At 37.3% G+C, this 22,469-nt stretch overlaps 1 protein-coding gene across 1 annotated transcript; it reads left to right on the top strand.

The window, feature by feature from the left end:
• Window positions 1-1,844: 1,844 nt before the first annotated feature.
• Window positions 1,845-19,552, top strand: FANCB (FA complementation group B; the record flags this gene model as incomplete). Its single annotated transcript, XM_027534723.1, is given in 9 exon segments — window positions 1,845-2,631; window positions 2,634-2,803; window positions 7,078-7,230; window positions 8,032-8,124; window positions 13,201-13,329; window positions 16,178-16,344; window positions 17,109-17,539; window positions 17,658-17,895; window positions 18,591-19,552. Coding segments are annotated over 9 exon segments (2,583 nt in total), but the record flags the coding sequence as incomplete, so codon positions are not given.
• Between the last annotated feature and the right edge of the window lie 2,917 nt (window positions 19,553-22,469).

Genomic DNA, 22,469 nt, shown 5'->3' with positions numbered 1-22,469 from the left:
ATTTTATTTCTATTACTCCTATGAAGATTTTTTTTTAAGTCATGCTACAGCATTTCCTGGTTTCCACCACTCCCCCCGCCCCCGTCCCCCACCTCACCGGGCTTTCATTTTGGCTGTCAAGTCTGTAGAAACTCCTTTCTCAGGGAGGCAGAAACCCAAGGGCCTGGGCTATGGAAGCAATCCTAATATGAATCCTTGACTGACTGAGATGTCATTGTAGAGGGGCTAAGACGTAGAGGGAGAAACCAGGTTAGGACTATATGTTTGAGAGACAGAGGTAGAACCCTTAAGAAATTCTCTGAGCCGGAAAGTTTGTGGTTCTTTATAATGGAGCACATGTACCTTTTAAGAGATGCTGTTAACATTCATTTATCTTCTGTGATGTGCTTGTTTGCCTTCTTTGCAAACTGTGTTTTTTAAGGGCTCTACAGAAATGATATTTGGGATACAGACTTTAGTCAGACACGACTAAGCGACTTCACTTTCACTTTTCACTTTCAAGCATTGGAGAAGGAAATGGCAACCCACTCCAGTATTCTTGCCCGGAGAATCCCAGGGATGGGGGAGCCTGTTGGGCTGCTGTCTATGGGGTCGCACAGAGTCGGACACGACTGAAGCGACTTAGCAGCAGTAGTAGCAGATGCAAGAATGAATATGAATTGCAGGACACATTGGGCTTCCCCCGTGGCTCAGCCGGTAAAGAATCCCCCTGTAATGCAAGAGACACGGGTTTGATCTCTGGGCGGGGCAGGTCCCTTGAAGGAGTGCATGGCAACCCACTCCGGTATTCCTGCTTGGAGAATCCCATGGACAGAGGAGCCTGGTGGGCTACAGTCCCTAGGGTTGCAAAGAGTCAGACAGGACTGAAGCAACTGAGCGCATAGTCGATTAACAATGCGGTTTCAGCTGAACAACTGAGGGACTCAGCTCCGCATACACATGTATCCGCTTCATTCTTTCTGGGGCTATTAGTTGTTCTCCACTCTTCTCGAGTAGCATATTGGACACCTTCCAACCTGGGAGACTCATCTTTCAGTGTCAAATCTTTTTGCCTTTTATACAGTTCATGGTGTTCCTCATGGTAAGTATACTAGGGTGGTTTGCTATTCCCTCCTCCAGTGGATCATGTTTTGCCAGAACTCTCAAAACTCTCTGGTCTGACCTGTTGGTCTTGGGTGGCCCTGCACGACATGGCTCATAGCTTCATTGAATTATGTAAGCCCCGTTGCCACAACAAGGCAGTGATCCATGAAGGGGATACATATATCCATTCTCCCCTAAGCCCCGCTCCCATCCAGGCTGCCACATAACACTCAGCGGAGTTCCCTGTGCTATACAGTCGTTTCTTGCTGGTTATCCATTTTAAATATAGCAGTGTCTACATATCTATCCCCAACCCCCCAACTATCCCTTCTCCCCATCCTTTCCCTGCCCCGCAACCATAAGTTCATTCTCTAAGTCTGTGAGTTTGATTCTGTTTCATAAATAAGTTCGTTTGTATAATTTCTTTTTTGATTCCGTATATAAGGGATGTCATATGGTATTTCTCCTTTTCCGTCTGGCTTCACTCAGTGTGACAATCTCTAGGTCCATCCATGTTGCTGCGAATCGTGTTATTGAGATACAGTTTTTGATAAATGTGGCATTGTTAAGATAGCATAAAAAGCTAAAAAATGTTAATAATGTTTACAGTTACCTGTGTAATAGTTCTCTAACAAAAACATGTGTTTTCTTTTCAGCTCTGCCTACTCAGTGGCAGTTTCCCTCATTTCATTTTTAGGTTTAAAAGCATCAACTGGAATTGACTTGCTTTCAAAAACTGGACCAACACAAATTGGACTTGATACTGTAGATTCACTAGCAAACAAGCAATGTCATCTACTGAACAAGAAAGGTTCTGCTGTTATAATGGAGAAGTCCTTATTTTTCATTTGTCTGAAGGAAATTTTGTAGATGAAGGGCCTAAAAAAACACCTGTGTTACATGTCAGAAGAATGGTATTTGGCAGAGGACCAGAGGGATTTGTTCAGAAATCCACTGGATTCTTTAGCATAAAAGAAGAATACTCTCATTTAAAAATTATGTGTTGCGACTGTGTTTCAGATTTCAGAACTGGAATCAATCTGCCTTATGTTATGATACAGTGCATTAAAGAAGAGAACATTTTCAAATATTTTCTACTGTTTCTTCATGGTACCAATAAATTTGAAAAGTGTTTGAGTTTTAGACTAGGCTATGAGTTGAAGGACAGTATAAGGGTCCTTAATGGCCCTTTAGTTTTATGGAGACATGGTCAGACATTCTTTTATATCTCTTCTCAAACTGGCAAAGTTGTCACTGTGCCCATGAACTTTTCCTCTGTTGAGTGGGCAGGGGAGATTGAAAATCTAGGTATGGTTTTGTTAGGACCAAAGAGATGTTATTTATCTGCAGAAGGATGCACTCCAAAGCCTTCAAAATCAGATTATGCAACTTGGAATACCCACTTTTGTGCGTACTGTCTTGAAAGGGCAGAAATAATAAGTGATACATACATTATCCCTCCTGCTTATACCAGCATGATAACGTTTGTGCATGTCTATTCAACTGAGATTGTCAATGACCAGTTAAGAATGTCTCTGATTGCCCTTACTCAAAAAATCAGCTGATTTCATTCCTAAATGGGACTCCTACAAGTGTGTGCCAGCTTCCATTTGGAGATCCTTGTGCAGTTCAACTTGTGGATTCAGGTGAAGAAGAACTCCTTTTCATCATATCCTTTAAGTCCAGTCATGCTTGTGCTGTTTGGGAAAAGAGCTTTCAGGTATGGTACTTATAATCATTCAGTTGGCATCATCTTAGACCTACTAAGCATCCCTACGCTTCATAGGATTCATCCTAGAGTCTTATTGTCCAAATTGATTTTTAGTCCTGCACTTAAAAGGAAATCATGTATATTACAGCATTCCTTTTTCTTAAAATGATTATCTGAATGTTATTTAATAAGTTTTGCCTTGCCATTTTGAGTCATAAAATCCTTGAGTTTTTGGAAATACATGAATACATAACTACAATTATTATCTATCTATTTGTCTTTTACCATAACTGTTTCTAATTTTCATTAATGCAATAATAATTGGATTTGTATTTTTACTTAGAACAAGACCATAAGCCTTTTTGGGAAACTCAAATCAGTTGTTGAACTTTGAAAAAGTTGGTAGTTGTTGTTTTAAACTTGAAATCTAGAGGAGTTCCTTGAAACCTGTCATCGTCCCTTTAGAGACAAATGATGGTTCTCCAGAGAAAAGCAACATGTTAATTTTTCTAGAAATTGTTGCTTAGAGAATTACATTATGTTACATTTTGAAACTCAGTTGTCCTCTGAAAAAGCATTCACATTTTATCTATATGTAGTCATATGTCTTTTAATGTAAGGTTTGAAATTGCTTTAAAATACTCACTGGTATTGAACGTTCAATAACAAGTAAAAAGGTGTAGAAAATGAGAAGGAAATTGGTGGACTGGAATTATGTATCTCCAATATCTCTCTGACCCTGATGTTTTGTTAACATTGCATCCCCCTGGCATAAGGCGTTTATCAGCATATTCAGTTATGTGTGCTGAAGTGTTAATAGTTTGGGATCTTCCAAAGCAGTTTTTAGTACTTTTTACAGCTTTTTAAGTTCTTGTGCTACTTGGGAAAACAAAAAGCAGATACTGCCTAACTTGATGTGCCCTGTCCATTTCATTAGAAGCTCAGTTAAAATGTCTCTCATTGGATTATCACCTTGATATGAAATATTGATAAATGTTTCAGAAAGCTTGAAAGGCTTTTTTTTTTTTTTTATTTGAATGTGTATACGTGTATTTGTGTGTGTGGAAATAGGTTGAAATTATGTTTTATGAGACTTTTCCTTGTAGATTACCTTGATGCTAGTAGGAATTATGTGACCATGTGCAACCTCTGCAACACACAGAGGACTTAAATTCTCAAAAGGAAAATAATTTGAAAACTGTCCTGTTTTTATTTTGAGAGCAATCTTTAAAAGCTCATCACACTTTTATTTCAAGGTTTTGTGGGAAGGTAGCATTTTCTGTTTGAAGAAGTGGTGTGAGGAAAAGCATCTGTTAATAGTAAAGCCTATACTCCTTATTGGGGTCAGAGTAGTGGGAAGAACACTGTTAACCTTGGGTTTCAATCCCAGATGAACACCATACTAGTGTTACCTTAAGGGATGTATTTACATTTTGTGAACTCATTTTCTGTCTGTTTGAATTTGCCATCATCCTGCCTCGGAGAGGGGAGAATTCAATAAAATGACATTGTAAAGTGACTTGGACAGCACCTGGTGCTCAAGACAAGCCCAGAAAGTGGCAGCTACTATCATGTTGGACGAGGGCTGGGGCTGTCATCAGCAATGGTGCTTACCTAAGGTTCCCTCTTCACCTGGCTAAGGAGTAGTAACTTCCTGTCTCATTCATTCAGTGGAATAGTCCTCTCTTTCTTGAAATGGATTCCCTGCTCAGACACCATAGAGCTCTGCCACCAACACATTACCCAAGGCAGAAGACTGTATCACTGTTTGTACATGGGCCTGTAACTGGTGGGCTCCCTGCTTTGAAATCATATCCTAGGGTTCTTTTTCTACACTAGACCACCAGCCTTTCCACAGGTTATTTACCTCCATCTCTACTGGCAATCGCTATGCTACCTCTTTAGGGATTCTGTACTTCTAAGCTATTCTCAAGTGCCCAGTACTGAATGCTCGGGAGCTACATCCTGATACCTACAAGTTAAGCGCTTCTAGATTGTCTCTGATACCTTGCCACTCTGGGAGTTTCACAGCTCCTGTCCCTGTCATGGTGTTTATTTATACACCCCTACTTAAAAAGAAAACTTGATGTAGCTTACGGTAAAATACTTGATTACTTTAGCAACAAGAATAAAGTTTAAGAATCTACAGATAAAAGGGAGAATAACCATGTCAGAAAACCTGAGTTAAGGGAAGTAATTGCATTTGAGCAATACACTTCGTTTAGCAGTTAAGAGAAATATAAAGTAAATACAGGAGGTTTTGTAATTGAATGGAACATACTATTAAGGGGAAAAATATTTTTCTCGTTGCCTAGTGAAAGGAATTTCCTGTTTGTGGTATCAAGAGGTTTTAAATAGTAAAATGAATACATTATTGAGTAATAGAATGGTGCCTTTGATGGTTTTGCCCCCAAATGGGAGAAAACATCAGATGCAGTCTTCCTTTGCGTTGGCTATGGATTTCATCCATCCATCCTTTTGCTACTTCATTACAAACAGGAATTAAGGCAACTTACAAAGATAGGTGAACTACAAATAAGCATAAATTAGAATAAATAATGAAAATCAAGGTTACTGTGTTCTGAGATCAATGCTTCATAAAGGCCCTGGTCCTCAATCCAGTAATAGGGCTTGAAAGAGAGAGCTGAGTGTGGAGAAAAACATAATTAGCTTTTCTCCTAGGCTTTTTCTTTTGAGTAGAAGTTACCTCTGCAAGTTGTGACAAGTATCTTTGTAGCAGGCATTTCAAAATTGAGATCATTGTCAAGTATGTGTGAAACAGATAGTGGTGTGTTGTCAGGTAGAAAGAGGCCAGTATGTTTAGAGGTGTGCTGTCTGATATGGTCAGTAGTAACTGGCTGCAGGTGGTGATCCAGCATTTGCAGTGTGGCTGGTCAGATTTAGGATGTGTTGTCCATGTCAAATACACAGCAGATTTCAAAGGCTTAGTAGAAAGTGGGAGTAAAATATTAATAATTTTTCTTGATTCTGTTGAATTGAAGTGATAATATTTTAGCTAGACTAAAATGCCTTTCAAAAGTAAAATCACCTTTTTACTGCTACTAGATAATTTTCTTTTATTGGCTACTGGAAAATTGAAAGTCATGTATGTGCCCTGCCTTTGTGGTTCACCTATATTTCTTTTGGACAGCCCTCTTCTAGAGCTAGAGATTGCAGGTGTGTGTACATGCATGCATGCATAGCTCTGTGGTGGTTGCGTGCTGAGCACATTCTTTTTGCCAGTGTCTCTTGACATGGTTCATTATAATGCATGCTACTCATGGTGGGGTGGTGGGAGAAAGGGAGGCTATGGGCTTACAAATAAGCTTTCTCCTTGCATGAGTGAAAACTCACTGTTTTGAGTGAAACATCGCTGCTTTGGAATTAGCCTTATAGGGGAAAGATCGATATTTGATTATGTAGCTTGAAGAGTCTTATGTATTCTTGCTTGAATGCAAGCTCCCCTCTACTTGGAAGATGATGTATCCATTCTTCTGGGGTTCTGCATGGGAGTTTCAGCTTTTCTGCCTGAGGGAGAAGGATCTGATCCTTCTGTTAGTTTTCCAGGGGATCAATCTGGAAGCCTTCAGCTTTATGGATCTTTAAGAAGTTGTCTTCTATTTTAAACTTGGGATTTCACGTTCTGGTATAAATTTAACAAATCATTCCAATAGGCTATGATGATTCTAGGTGCCCCACTATTAGGATCTCTTCCCTTCTGTGCCCCACATAATCACTATGTTCTCTCCTACCAGAATTCAGGATATATTAATTAATTATAATTTCATATGGACTCTTACTCTGCTTTGAGAGCTCTTAAAAGTGTTTGCTAGTACCTTCTAGTTACCTAATGCAACTGAATTCCTTGTGTAATTGGTTTGATCATAAATACATATCCACTAAGGCTCATGGAGTGAGGGTTATCCTTAAATTAACCAGTTAGAGAAAGAATCTTCACTAGAGTTAGTCATGAGAAGTGTTAACATTTATAAATTATAATAAAAATTTTATATAGGAATCAGGAATGTGACAGCCCCTGGACAAATGTTGATAAAATATTAAATAGAAGTATCTTGCTATCTACAAATTTATGACTCCTTGTGTCTTCTGATCTCCCAACATCTTTATTTTAGTTTGGTTCTTGGTGTTTGCACTACCATTTTCATGACTTACTTGTAAGGTCGAAGATGACAAAGTAGAACTACGTGCAGCAAAAGGATTTAGCTCACTTTATATGTATTCATGTGTTCCTTCTTTGTTCCTTCTTTACCACTCTCTTTCAGGTCGCTGCCAAATGGGAGAAAATTCGTTCAGTACTGATAGATGACTTCTTTGGAACTGGAACGGAACAAGTACTGCTACTTTTTAAGGACTCCTGGAATTCAGATTGCCAGAGTTCCTTTGAAATAATGGGCCATGACGCCTTTAACTGTTCGGTAGGTTCTGTTTACTTTTTATACATTACTTTAAGAGCATTTTGGAAAATTTGAGTACTTTAAAGCTTTTGACTTACCTTTAAATATTTGTTTCATGCTTTTGACCCACCTTTTAAATATTTTGATTTCATACGTAAAACTTTGAGAACTTAAAAATACATACATTGAATCTTTTAAATAGTATATTGACTCTCCTTTCAACAGATGTTATACAATTGTATACCAAGTGTTATACAAACAGTATACCATTACTGTTTTTGGTGTAAATTTGAAATATAGTGTATCTGGTATTTGCTCGTGACAATACTGTAAATTAACTTCATCATTGCTTCTGAAGAGCACATTTTATGCCAATAAAGCATGGTGATATTAGATTTATTAAGGAATAAAATCAAGTGAAAGTGCTTTATTAAAAGAAGTAACAGTTCACAATGTGTTAAGATCTTGAACATAAGAGAAATAATACCCCGAAAGTTTCAGGCCTATCTTAAATACCTCTGAGCCTCGGTTTTTTTTTTTTGTAAAATGACAATAATTCTTATTTTCTCTAGTTAGGACATTTTATAAAAACCTAGTAAGCTAGAAAAAGAAAAAAAAAACAACCTAGTAAGCTGATACTTTTTGAGGCAGTATACAAATGTTCCGTGGGTGGTAATAGTGGTATTCATTTTTTTCCTAGTTAGGATAAAATGGTGTATTTTGTGGCACACTGCTTTTTGGATAAACTTTAATTGTATTTAATTGTAGGAATTTTCAGTTTATTTCAAAATTTCAGTTTTAATGTGCTGTTTTGTTTACTAGGGTGAAACGTTGGATTGCAATGAAGATGACCTATTTGACGACAAACATGGGAATTGTTATTTGGTGGTTCTACCTCTGGAAAGAAGATTGAAAGTTAGTGTCTGTTTCCTTTTGCTTTTTTTGGATTAGTGATGTTCTAAATGAAGGAAAGAACATTGAACAAAAGGTCCTTAAAGTATAAGCAATGTAGTGATTGGGGAAAAAAGAAATGGTACAGGTTATCTCCTGCTTTTCAAAAGTTTGCTTTATGCTACTTTGCTTAATGCCATTTTGCTTTACGCCACTTTGCTTTTAAGAAAGACCTCCATTAGCAAAAACTGTTTTTGCTAGCCAAAAGAAATCTGAAGAGGAATTTTGCTTTTATGAAAAAAGGGGAAAGCGAAAAATAGTGTTCAGCGTTTGTTTTGCAACAAGCCATTGCAGCACACATCCCAAGCAGCGAGAGTGGTCCTGCCACGCTCCTTTTCTGCACCTTATCTCAGCCTCTCAGCAGCCAGCCGCCATGGCTTTTGCCTGGGTCTCTGAGCACCTGGGCTCTATCTTGATTATTTGGTGCATCCCTTACCAAGATGTGCCCTAAGGTAATTGCTTCTTTGCTTTACACCCTTTCCTCATGGCTTACCGAAGGTTTCACAGGCATGCACTGCTTTTGGTTAGTGGGGAAGCTTGTATTTCAAAGGATCTATTTCCTTTTTTGGTCCCTCTGTAAAAGCTATTAAGACATTACTTTTAAATGTCTCATCTAAAATGATAGTTTTTTGTAGTAAAATTGTGTGAATTTGATAAGACTTATAAGATAAAACATAAGCATCTGTCTTTTGGAAAACACGTATTTTGTAGTTTTAGGGTCAGTATACCATTACTCTTTTAAAAGAGCAGTAAATAAGATGAATGATGACATGTTCCAAACATGAATAGTTTACCTTCACGTTTTCCATACAAAACTCTCTAAAAAAGATTTCGATATTTTCCCAAGTGTACAAAGTTACTGCATATTCCCTGTAAAATACTCAGACTTTAATGCCAAGAAATATTAAAAAGAGACTAACAATTATCTTTAATTCTACTACTGTGATATAACCAGTGTTAAAACTCTGACTTGCATATTCTTATTGATGTTTTTAATGAATATATACAAGTTTACATGGAAATGTGATTATAAGATGCCTGTTCTCACATAACCTGCCTTTTTTTTTTCTTTTTTTTCTTTTTATTTTTTTAATTTAAATTTATTTTAATTGGAGGCTAATTACTTTACAATATTGTATTGGTTTTGCCATACATCATCATGAATCCGCCACGGGTATACACGTGCTCCCCATCCTGAACCCCCCTCCCACCTCCCTCCCCATACCATCCCTCTGGGTTATCCCAGTGCACCAGCCCCAAGCTTCCTATGTATACAGAAAATTCATAGAATAATACAGTGATCATCTCTAGTCCCCATGTAGATTCCCCTATTATTACTTTATAAAAATCATATTTGCCTTATCTGTTTCTGCTTGTGTGTATGTACATGTATTTGAAAGTTGCAAATATTCAGTATCTCACTCTTATGTGTTTTAGCAGGCGTCTCCTAAAATAAGGACATTCTCCTGTGTGACCCCAATACCGTTATTCACTTAGAAAGTTAATATAATCTCTCAGTTTTATTTACTATTCAGTCCATATTCAGAGGGCTTCAGTTGCCACAAAAATGTTTCATATGGCTGCTTTCTTCAGGATCCAGTCAGTGTTTGCACTTGATTATTATATGTCTCATTGGTCATCTTCTCTAGAATAAGCCCTCCCCACCTTTTGAAAAAAATGACACTGCTGAGGCCAAGCCAGTTGTCCCTCCTTTTGGATTTGTCTGACTGTTTCCTTGTGTTGACCTCTATGGTTTTCTGTATCCCTGGCAAAGTTTTTTGGTGAAGGGCCAGATAGTAAATATTTATACTTTGCAGGCCCTTAAAAAGTTTTTTTGCAAGTATTTTAATATTAAAGTGAATTCACTAAATACTTAGTGAACACATATTAGATGTAAATGTGAACAGTAGATAAATAAAGCATCATAATGGACAAAGAACCATAAAGGAAAAAGTGGATTACATTAAAAACTTTTGTGCTCCAAACAAAGTAAAATAAAAAGACAAATTTTATAAAAGGAAATTATAAGATTTGACAGAGGATTAATTTACTTAATATAAAATGCATTCTAAAACAGTATTGTTGAGTATATAAAGTGGCCCAGTCTCTTGAAAGGAAGTTTGTTATAGCTATTAAAATGTGAATTGCACGTCTTTTTACTCTTGCAATTTTACTTCTAGAAATCTGTTCTAAGGTTGTACTTATATATGTAAGCAAAACTGATTTTACAGGAATATTTAAATAGTATTTATAAACACAATTCAGTCAAAATCTAAATATCCATCATTAGTATGGTAAATAAATTATGATTTAACTGAACCATGGAATACTATGTAGCTGTCAAAAAGGATAAGGTACCTTTTTATACAATCTTTAAGTGATGACAAATAATTTAATTTATGAAAGCATGGCTTTTAGAAATTCCACTTCTGATAATGTCACTTGATTTTTTTTAATCAACTCTGATAATAAAAAACAACTTAAAATGATAGTTGAAATATATATTTTTTAAGCTTCAAAAGCTGAAAATATTAATATAAGAATAGATTAGCAGACCACACTCTAAAGGCTGGAACCCAGAGAGACAAGCAGAGCACAATTGCCTTGGGAGCATTCTGTATTTACTAAAGCAGTAGTACCCTCGTCACCCAGCAAAACCAACATAAAGTCCTCTGCAGGAACACACATTTATCCTAGGCCTCTTCTGAATCTCACAAATGATTTTTTAAAGAAAATGAGCCACCCACATAAGTGGATGAGTGAGCACATGAAGAAACAAGGCATCCTAATTAATTATTCACAGAAAATAACCAAATACCATTTCTGTAAACAAGTATCCACATGTTACCACTAGCTCTCATTGTGGCTAAAAACAGTTCTAAGTGCTGGAAGACCTTTTAGAGATGAATAGATCTACCCTCTCCACCATTGTGCATACAGGGAAGCTGATGGAGAGCCAGAACTGTGAGGTGGTTTGTGGAGCTGGAACTGGAGTTCAGCCCACTGTCTTTCCCCTCTATAGTTTATTTTCCAGCCACTCATTGAAGGGGATAAGGCAAGGCCAGGACCTTGGAAACACTTGTACACGTGTCCAAGAAGGTTCACAGTGTTGGTGGTAATGCTCCACAACTGCGCCCAGATGTCCACTAGCGGGAGGAGGAGAGGGCAGCTGGGTAGCGAGCTGATGGGATGCTGCAGAGCAGTGACAGGCACGAGCTACAGCTACTAGTGAGAAATGGGTGAGTTGAAAAGTGAGTGCATACAGAATGACTCCACCTACAAAAGTTCAGAAGCAAAAGACACACACAAATGAAACATATTCTTAGGAGTTGATATGATGATGGTAAAATGATGAAGAAGTTATCTTGAAAGGGGAGAGTAGTGTTGCCTCCAGTGGAGAGAGGTTCTCGATTGGGGAAGGCCCATGGGTTGCTCTGAAAGTGCTGCTTTTTTGACCTGAGTGTGATTCCAGTGGTTTCTACTTCATCCTTAGTCTGTGAATTTTTTTTTTTTTTTATCTTGTGCACTTTTCTGCATGTATGAGAGTGGTCACAATAAGAACAGGAAAGCAAGATTCAGCGTCACACAGTACAGTGTGCTCCTGTATTTGGTTTGGGGTGGGTTTTATTTGTTTTGGGGGAGAAGAATGAAAACATACCTTAACATACACATGGGAAAGTTCTGGAAAGGTAAACAATCTTTTGTCTTTACCAGTGGGATTGAGGGTCTAGGAAGGGGAAGTGAGATGTCTTTGTATGTTGTTTCAATACATTGTCATGGGCTTATTTCATAGTTTTATAACACAACTTGTAACAACATAGAACATTTCAGTAGTCTAATGACTCATGATTTATTCTTGGAGAATTGGGATCATGTTGACAAGAGTCAGGAAGCGAGAACACGGAAAATTTCTGAGGGGGTCCTCATTGTCAACCTGCCCGTGTGTCCCTCTTCTTCCGCCCCCTACCCCTCCAGCATTTTCAGACTTGGTTCTCCACCTTGGACAGGTACATCTCACGTCCCGTCAGTCATGAATTACTCAACCAGTGAGTGATGGAGTGTGAGTGATGTGGAATCCTCAGAACTAGGCCAACATAGGAAGTTTTAAAATATTAGCTAGACACTTGACATATTTTGTGCAATGAGGTAAGATAGGGTTCAGTCTTCATTCTCCAACTTCTATTCATTGATAAAAGGAAAAAAAATCTGTCTTAAAATGTAATTTAAAAGAAAGGCAAAAAAAAATAAATAAAAGAAAGGCAAATACAGGATATATCTTGTTTTTTTTTCAGTTTAGAAAAACATATTAAAAGCTAAATTAATACTTGAACAGTCTCAGATCACCATCTGCAATGAAACAGCTTCTGAAAGTTCAATGGCGCAACTCTTTAAATTTTCAGAAGTAAAATATATTTCATGAATGTTTTATCCTTAGTGCTGATATCTATTTATCTGGTATAATAACAGGAACAGTTTGCTCTTTGCCCATTGAGAGCCATTTTATCCCCCTGGTAGTTAAGAGTTAACCCCAACATTGAGTTTATTTGCACAAAAATAAAAATGTGACAGTTTGGAATCTGTTATGTGTTACCTTTAAAATTTTGCTGTAAAAGTCATGTAAACAGAAGATTTCAAACAATATTAAATCAAAAGTAAGCATTTCTATTCATAATGAGACATCTTGTTCTTGCAGAAATTATTTCAATAAGAAAAGGTTTTCTTGTTGGGGTAGTCCTTATTTTTATGCATATTTATTAAATTTATTCATATTCATATCGATACTTAGTTGTGAAACATGTGAATACACTGACATTGTCTCAATTTGATATGTTAGCTATTGCATTTATTTGCTGTATTACTTTCCTTTGTAATTAGAGATTTTATTTTTTTAATAAAATTGCTTTGCTCTGAGTATTCATTGCTATCTATAGGAAAATGAATTAATAAGCAAATTTGGAGAAGATACCTACTGAATTATTAGTATATTTGGTTTCATTTGAAATTATATCTCTGACAATGGTTTTTCTTTATGCTTTATAGGTTGGTTTCATTTCTATTTGGGAATTACAGCAGCATCTCTTGCTTAAGGAAAAAATTATATCAAAATCTTACAAGGCTTTAATGAACCTGTTTCAAAGAAAAGATGATAGTACATTAAGTGCAGAGGAGGTAAAGTTAAACATGTGACCATTTTATCATTTTATGAATTGAAAATCTAAAAGCTATTTAAGAGTTATTTAAATTGGAATATTGGAATGTATTAGAAAGTGTTGTTCAATGAATCAAGAAGCACAGTGGCAGGGATCATGTAATGGTGGGCTTTTATGACATTGAAAACTGGTTAAAAAACCAATCTTTTAACCAGTTTGCAAATTATTCTATATTAAAATCTCAGTTGTCAGCCACCTTGAGGAACAAGTTGTTTTTTTTTTTAAGATGTAACTATTAAACTGTTTTATTTGTATAGTTTGAATAGAAATTACTCTTAAGTGAATTACAGTTGACCCTTGAACAACGTGGGTTGGGGCTCCAGCCCAATGTGCAGTTGACAGTTCACAAGTAGCATTGCTGTGGACCCTCTGTACTGCGGCTCCCCATCTGCAGGTTCACCCAACCGGGGAGCGTGTGGTGCTGTAGTGTTTATTATTGAAAAAAATTCACATGTAAGTGAAAAGTGTAGTCACTCAGTCACGTCCGACTCTTTGCAACCCCATGGACTTTAGCCCACCAGGTTCTTCTGTCCATGGGATTCTGCAGACAAGAATCCTGGAGTGGGTTGCCATTCCCTTCTCCAGGGGATCTTCCCGATCCAGGGATTGAATCTGCGTCTTCCGCTTTGCAGGCAGATTCTTTACCATCTGAGCCACCAGGGAAGTCCTCACATGTAAGTAAGTGGACCTGCATGTTCAAACCCTTTTTGTTCAAGGGACAACTGTATATGTTTTCTGACTTCTTCAACAGAATATATTAATTATTATTTTATTTTGTGTTAATGGTGACATAGTTTCATCTTTAATATAATGATTGTTCTTTTGGTCTGTTGCGTGATTCATTTCTAAGAATATTTATTCCTCTAGTTAATGTCCCTAAATTGCTATGCCTTTTCAGTCCTATTTGCTTTTTATAATTTTATTCTCATTTTCCTTGTGGTTTACCATTGTAAGAACCTCTTCAGGTACCTTGCAGTTACTTATGCCAGTGTGGTTATGTAGAATATTAGCAAAAACTGCTTTGACATAAAAAATAGTGTTTATACATATTTGTTTCATACAGAGAAAGACAGTATAGTTGAATTACAGATAAATCAAGACAAGCTGGACATAGACACACTTGAAGTTGCCTATTTTCTTTCCTCAGGTGACTTTAACATCTTACTCTGACTTCCTCTAAAATTTACCATTCTTATAATGGTCTTTGCCTTTTGTCTGTATTTCAGTCTTAGCAACATGAGGATTTTGGCCCAAAATGATTCCATTAATGTAAGAACAGAAGCACATCATGTTGCATTTCTGTATTACTATTCTCATCTCCTGGGGACCCTCATGCAAGTCCTGTTGAAAGCCATTGTTCGGTCTCCCCATTTCCCTTTCCTACTTGAGCCCAGTGATTTTGCAGGTATTAGAAAAGGGGAAGAAAGGTTAGAAAGTAATGCATTGAAATCACTGTCTGCAAGGCACTGCTTTGAGCCCTTTACATTGCTATCTTTAAAAGCAATTCTGGCAGGTAATAAAAATTTCTGTTTCAGGTGAATACCCTGCCTCAAATCTCATAGCTAGTGGCAGAAGTATCAAATTCCTAGGAACACATTTAGTTCACTAGAATGTGGATGCCCATATCTTTTTTCAGTAATTACCATGCAGAGGGGCAGTGTAGAGTAATAGTTAATATGCACCATGGGCTCTGGAAGCAGTTGGCTCCGGTTCAGATCCCAGCTCTGCCTCTTGTCAACTGTGTGACCTGGGACAAGGTACTTAACCTTCCTCTGCCTCAACTTTTCCTCATCTGGGAAATGTAGATAATAATACTACCAACGTAGGGTACTAGAGTTATTGTGATGGTTAAACATATTTATACGTGAATGGCATTTAGAACAGTGCCTGACACATAGTAAGCATTCAGTAAGTGTTGTGTATTTTTTTTATTATCATTACTCCTCCTCCTATTTACATTTGTATTATAAGTCCATATGTGTGTGGAAATGAGTGAGTGTGGCCTGGACTTTTAAGAAGAAAACTTTACCATCAACTGTACTTGAATTAAAGAAAAAGAAAAAGAAGAAAATTTTAGCAATAACTACACTTGAATGAAAAAAAATGAAAATTTTCACAAATATAATCAATGTTATTCATACAAAAATTTCCAGTTCTAAGTATAGAGTTAGTCACTGATAAAATAAAGATTGCATTGTCTTCAGCATGCCTTGGGCACATTTTGTCAGATTATTTTTCAAAATGGACTCAAGGTTATATCCCTGCTGGCTCTATGTTGGGTATCCAGAGCCTTATTTACAGTTAGGCCATGCTTCTTGATCCAAGGGTTGTTGTTGTTCAGTAGGTCAGTCATGTCCAACTCTTTGCAGCCCCATGAACTGCAGCATGCCAGGCTTCCCTGCGCATCACTATCTCCTGGGGTTTGCTCAAACTCATGTGCATTGAATCGGTGATGCCATCCAACCATCTCATCCACTCTCACCCTTCTCTTCCTGTCTTCAATCTTTCCCAGCATCAGGGTCTTTTCTAGTGAGTCAGCTCTTCACATCAGGGGCAAAGGATTGGAACTTCAGCTTCAGAGTCAGTCCTTCTAATGAATATTCAGGGTAATTCCAAGTAGATAGTTAATTGTATGTTTTATAAATTTTATTTTAGTGAATTATGTATTATCTGTATCATTGATAATAATTTACTTTAAAATATGTAAGCCATAAGGCCCAGCCAAAAACTGGTTTACATTGTATTTTTTGTTTTGCTACATTTGGTATATTTTTGTAATCAGTTATTTAAACATATTTTTCCATAAGGAATGTCTTGTTACTCTTTGTGGTGAAGAAGAAAATCCTGTCTGTACCTTCAACGAAAAGTTATCAGACAATTTTCAAGATTTAGAACAGCTAGTAGAGAAGATATGGTATCGGGTAATAGAAGATAGCTTGGTTATTGGAGTGAAAGCCACATCTTCTTTGAAGGTGTAAGTAAATTCTAACATGATAATGTCATCTTGATCTATGGAATAGCACTGTCTGACAGAAGTATAATGCATGCCACATAGTAATCTAAATGTTCTAGTCGTCATATGAAATACAAATAGAGGGCTTTCCTTGTGGCTCAGTGGTAAAGAATACATCTGCCAGTGAAGACACAGGTTTGATCCCTGATCTGGGAAGATCCCACAAGCCGGGAAGCAACTAAGCCTGTGTGCCACAGCTATTTTGGGCCTGCACCGTACAGCCTGTGTTCCGCAGCAAGAGAAGCCGCTGCCATGAGAAGCTTGTGCACCACCGCAACTAGAGAGTAGCCCCTGCTCACCTAAACTAGAGCAAAGCCCGCACACAGCAACGAAGACCCAGCACAGCCAAAAATAAATAAATAATATTTTAAGTGAGTAGGGTTTTTTTTTCTCTTATTTAAGAGGAAAGGTGAAAAATCTACCCTAGAAAGAAAATACTGGCATTATTCTACCTTTCCTTTCTCTTAAAAAAAAATTCCCTTTGTGAAGTCCAGCGTATTTACAATGTTTTTGCTTTCTGGTTTCAAGAAAAGTGCTATTACAGGATCTTTGGAACTATGTTTGCTTTTATACTTAATTTTAAAATCTATTTTACATTTGAAATGATGTTTCCTAGGAAAAGAGAGAATAAACAATTTTTTTTTTTTTTTTTTTTACTGTTTAAAGGCATTTAATCATGTGGTTGATGACCTTTTAGACTTAACTGAGCTCTGTATTTTTTACAGGTCCCTGAATCATGTGACTTTATTGCTGTCAGTGGATCAAGGCTCTAACTCCACCTTTCCACTTATTAAGTGTCAAAATAAGATATTTAAATTGACTCGGAATTCATCACCAGTACTAAGCTCAGTGCCATATGAAGTAGGATCAGAGGTAAAAAGAATCAAGTTGAGTGTTGATAGTAAAGAAGAGAAAGAGGAAAGTGTTGTTTGTGAACAACCATTGAAGAAAGAGTATGTACAGATGATTACTGCTGTAACAGCTCTTCCACCACTTTTAACATTCAGTAATTTTTGTTGTATTGTGCTGCTACAAATGAGAGAGAATGGTAACTCTTCTGAAGCTCATTATGTCCAATGTGGCAGAATTGTTTTAAGTGTAGAAGATCTTTCAAGTGGGAAATGCGTGCTGACATTTCCAGAGAGGAAACCTATAGGTAATTTTTGTGGATCCTTTTTAATCATATACCTAATTGAATCAGAAAATTTTAAGAACTCCTTTTATGTGATCCTGGACAGAGTTTAATGACAGCGCTTGTGATGTTTTTGCCGTAGAACATATGGAAGATCTCTTTACACTTCTTGCAGCATGGCACAGAGCTTGTTTTCAAATCACATCACCCATGTTTGCTCTGACTTCAGTGAGGGTGTGGCTCTTAGAACACATGAAGTGTGAAGTCCTCAAAGAATTTCCAGAAATTTGGTTTTGCAAAAGGCCAGGAAGTTTCTATGGGACACTCTTCAATTGGAAACAAAGAACACCATTTGAAGGAATTTTAGTAGTCTATTCCAGGTATTTCACGTCAAATTGGAATCGATCCAGAGAAGTGTGTGTGTGTGTGTGTGTGTGTATTCAACAGGGATCCCTCCCGTAGTGTTCTGTGCCATTGTAGGACGTGTCCAGGTCATCACCTGGTACAAGGTGAATAAACAGGTGGTCTCACTTGGAAACTGAAGCCGTTTTAATTATGTTTGTTTTTGTTTTTTTTTTGGTGGGGTTGATTAGGTAGGGCGTAATAATTTTAGGATTTCCCTTTGCTCTCCCACAATGAAAGTTTACAAATATAATTTTGATTTTATGACTCAGAGAAAAACTTTAATCAGGAAGCAGCCTAATCAGGTTATTAGTCAGTACTAACTGAATTGGCTAGGATATATATACAGTTGTTCCTCTGTATCCACAGAGGATTGGTTCCAGGACCGTGATGGACACCAAAATATGGATGCTGAAGTTCCTTTTATAAGCTGGCTTAGTACAGTCTGCCCTCCATATCCATGAGTTCCATATCCACAGATTCAACCAACCACGGGGCTGACTGTATCTGATTACTACTGTCTGAATCGTATCAGTGACCACCTGCATGCATTATAGGTTCTATTCATTACTAGAGGATGTAGAAATGAATGGTAACTGATTATTACAATATGTTGTACATGACCATTTTGCACTAAGTTTTGTAATATTGTGTCTGATTTTTTTTATTCCAGGAATCAAACAGTTTTGTTCCAGTGCCTTCATGATCTCAGCACAGTTCTCCCTATAAACAGTTTCTTCAAATATCTAGAGTTAGAAAGTGAGGATTTTCTAATTGGTCACTTGGCAGTAGCTTTGGAGAAGGAATTGGTCACCCTTGGTTCTCCTCCTTCTGCCTTAGTGAAGGTTGAAACGAGCTTGGTGCAGAATTGTGAAGTAAGCAAAGAAAAGAGTAGTGATGATGGGGCTGCTCTATCAGACATAGAGAAAAGCATCCATCTCTACAGAAAAGAACTTCAGAGAGAAAAGGAGCAAATGTTGGGGACGAACTTAAAAGTGAGTGGTGCTCTTTACAGAGAAATGACTTTAAAATTAGCTGAAGTTCAGCTGAATTCAGACCTTGCTGCCAAGCAACTGACAGATTTATAATTATATTCTCAGTCTGATTATATTTTAGAATATTTTTCCCTGCCATAGTGCTTTGGTCCTACTTTTTCATTTTACATTATATGCCTCCTCTGTAAAATGAAGATTGAGGCTTACTGTAGAATCTTTGGTTTTGAAGATGCATAAAATAGCCTGCCTTAGAGCAACACTTCTCACCTGGGCTCATTTTGCCTCCCAAAATGGGCAAAGGGACATTTGGCTATAATTGGAGATACTGTTTGGTTGTCAAAAGTAGTAGTGGTGGGTGGGGAGAGCAAGAGGTGGATGCTATTCGAATCTATTGGGTTGAGGCCAAGGATGCTGCTAAACTTCATACTCTGCACAGGACAGCTCCACAGCAAGGAATGATCCAGCCCGAATGTGAGTACTGCTGGGGTGGAGAAATCCTGCCTTAGCGTTTCCACTTAACACACAAGTGATGGAACAATATTTTGTTTTACATCTTCTAGAGAACTTAAATAGTCCTTTTATTATTTTCTGCTTACTGAAATCTTGTTGTTGTTATTGTTTAGTTGCTAAGTTGTGTCCTACTCTTTGCAACCCTGAAGACTGTAGCCCACCAGGCTCCTCTGTCCATGGGATTTCCCAGGGGAGAATACTGGAGTGGGTTGCTATTTCCTTCTCTAGGGGATCTTCCCGACCCAGGGATCAAAGCTGCATCTCCTGCATTGGCAGGCGGATTCTTTACTGCTGAGCCACCAGGGAAGCACCCTAGTAAAACCTAGCATATAAAAATCAACTTCAAACAGATAAACAAGGTTTTCAGGATTCAGAAGATTCTGTAAACATCAAGCCCCTGTGGAAATTTAAATGGCAGAGTGCCTGGGTGATACCACTAAAATGAAAATGGTGGAAACCCTTATTAAATTCAATTTTATTAGAAAACCTCTCTGAAACTGTAAGTCTACAGGCATGTGAAAATTGTTGGGCATTTCTCTGAAAAGCATCTCTTTTAAAAGGCTAAGTGTACCTCACAGGCCACTATTTTCAAATAGTTGAAAATGCCTTTAAGCCATCTGAAATTCCAACTCTTAGCAAAGCTAAAATGTAAAATCCTAACTAAAGTAACTTAAAGAATGGGACACTTTTTAAGGACTGAGAAATTTAAGTGAAAATTCTCTTTAGTTAAGTGATTTTTAAAGGGTTAAATTAGGCGTTTTAAAGGGATAAAAATTCAACTTATTCTCTTTTCTTTTTGGAAAAAAATAAGAATTCTGAAATAATAAGAGAATGTCAGGAGAAGGGAAAAGACACAAAAAGATATGGGCCAAAAAGAATGTTTCTGATCCTTTTTGCTCTAAAATCTGTAAGTGAGAAGTTTCTGTCTCAGTTGAAAGAAAGATGATTTTAGAAAGCAGCATTTCACGCTAGCAGCAGTGAAGTGCTAATTTCCCCGCGTGCCTCAGATGTGCTTGTCCTTAATGATCAGATGATACAAGTGGGTTTTCACGAAGCTAGGTTATTACTGTCTTGGTTTTTATGGCTGTCCATATACTATGCTACTTCTTTTTTTAGTAATCCATTGCAAATTGAAGTAGAACTTTATAGCTCTATTTCTATGAAATTTCAACGAAAAATGTTTCAGACTTTCTGGAAATGGAAATGTGATAATTTCAGGATTAATTGTGGAAATCTGGAGGCAGTATATGTCCATAGATGTAATGAAGCTGCCCATGACATGTTCTGAAAGAACAACCAGGTAGAAAATATAGGAACTAAATTGTAAAATGGAGGCTGCCAAAAAGCTAAACAGAATTTAATTATAATAGTTTATGTGTAGAAAAGCTATTTTTTAAAAGCATGTTTATTTTTTATTTATAAAGCAACTAAAAGTTATTAATCTGTATGTATCAAATAATCTCTTTACAAGTGAGCTTTGTAGTCCAGTATAATTTTTCTACTTACTACAGACTAGAAAAGCCAGAGTTTGAGGAAATGACGCCCTTGGCTATGCTCTCATGATTCAGTTGTGTTTGCCTCTGTAATAATCATATTCCTTTGACCACTTCATCAGGAATCTGAGAGTCCCCTCAGAAACCTGTCCTCCCAAAAGGAAACCCTCCTACACTGTTGGTGGGAATGTAAATTGGTGCAGCCATTATGGAGAATAGTATGGAGGTTCCTTACAAAAAACAATATACAATTACCGTATGATCCAGCAATCCCTCCTGGACATATATCAGGCACCTACTGTCTCCTCCTCACCATGCAGTTTTTCATGTACTACAGATATCAGCAGCTTTACGGGACAAAAGTGCCTGTATGCATAACTGCAGGTCAACATAATCGTCCTGAGTTCAGCAAGGAAACTTCTTTAGCATCTGTAACTTCACCTTGGATTATCCATTTCCCCACAGCATCAGTCACTTACCCCCCAAAAATAAGCAGTGTTGAGTTCAGTTCAGTCGCTCAGTCGTATCCGACTCTTTGCGACCCTGTGGACTGTATCCATGCTCCTCCATCCATGGGATTCTCCAGGCAAGAGTACTGGAGTGGGTTGCCATTTCCTTCTCCAGGGGATCTTCCCAACCCAGGGATCTAACCCAGGTCTCCCACATTGCAGGCAGACGCTTTAACCTCTGAGCCACCAGGGAAGCCCAATAAAAATATAAATTTATTAATATTATTGTGATATCAGGGGAAATGTGGGGCATGTTATTTTTAATATTTTTATTGAAATATAGTTAATGTACAATATGATGTAAGTTACAGGGATATGATATAGTAATTCACAATTTTTAGAGGTTATACTTCATTTATAGTTATAAAATATAGGTCATATTCCCTGCATGTACAATATATCCTTATAACTTGTTCTATACATAATAGTTTGTACTTCTTAATTCTCTACTCCTATGTCACCCCTCCCCTGTTCCCTTGCCCCACTGGTAACCATGAGTTTGTTCTCTATATCTGTGAGTCTGTTTCTTTTGTGTTACATATATAGTTTATTGTGTTTTTTAGATTCCACTGTATAAATGATTTCATACAGTATGTGTCCTTTTCTGTGTGTCTTATTTCATTTAGGACAATGCCCTCCAGGTCCATCCATGTTGCTGCAAGTGGCATTATTTCATTCCTTTTTATGGCTGAGTAGTAGTCCATATATATATACACACACACACATACACATGCACGCATGCACACACACACACACACACATACCACATCTTTATCCAGTTATCTGTTGATGGACACTTGGGTTGCTTCCATATCTTAGCAGTTATAAATAATGCTGCTCTGAATAATCATGCATGTATCTTTTAGAACCAATGTTTGTTTTGGTTTTTTCCCAGATATACCCAGGAGTGAAATTTCTGGCTCATATGGTAGTTCTATGAATATTTTTAATTTTTTAAGAAGCCTCCATAATGTTTTCCACAGTGGCTGTACCAATTTACATTCTCAGCAACAGTGTACAAGGGTTCCCTTTTCTCTACATCCTC

Source organism: Bos indicus x Bos taurus, chromosome X, assembly GCF_003369695.1.
Source record: "Bos indicus x Bos taurus breed Angus x Brahman F1 hybrid chromosome X, Bos_hybrid_MaternalHap_v2.0, whole genome shotgun sequence".
Lineage (NCBI taxonomy): Eukaryota > Metazoa > Chordata > Mammalia > Artiodactyla > Bovidae > Bos > Bos indicus x Bos taurus.
This window is presented reverse-complemented; position numbering and strand designations above follow the sequence as displayed.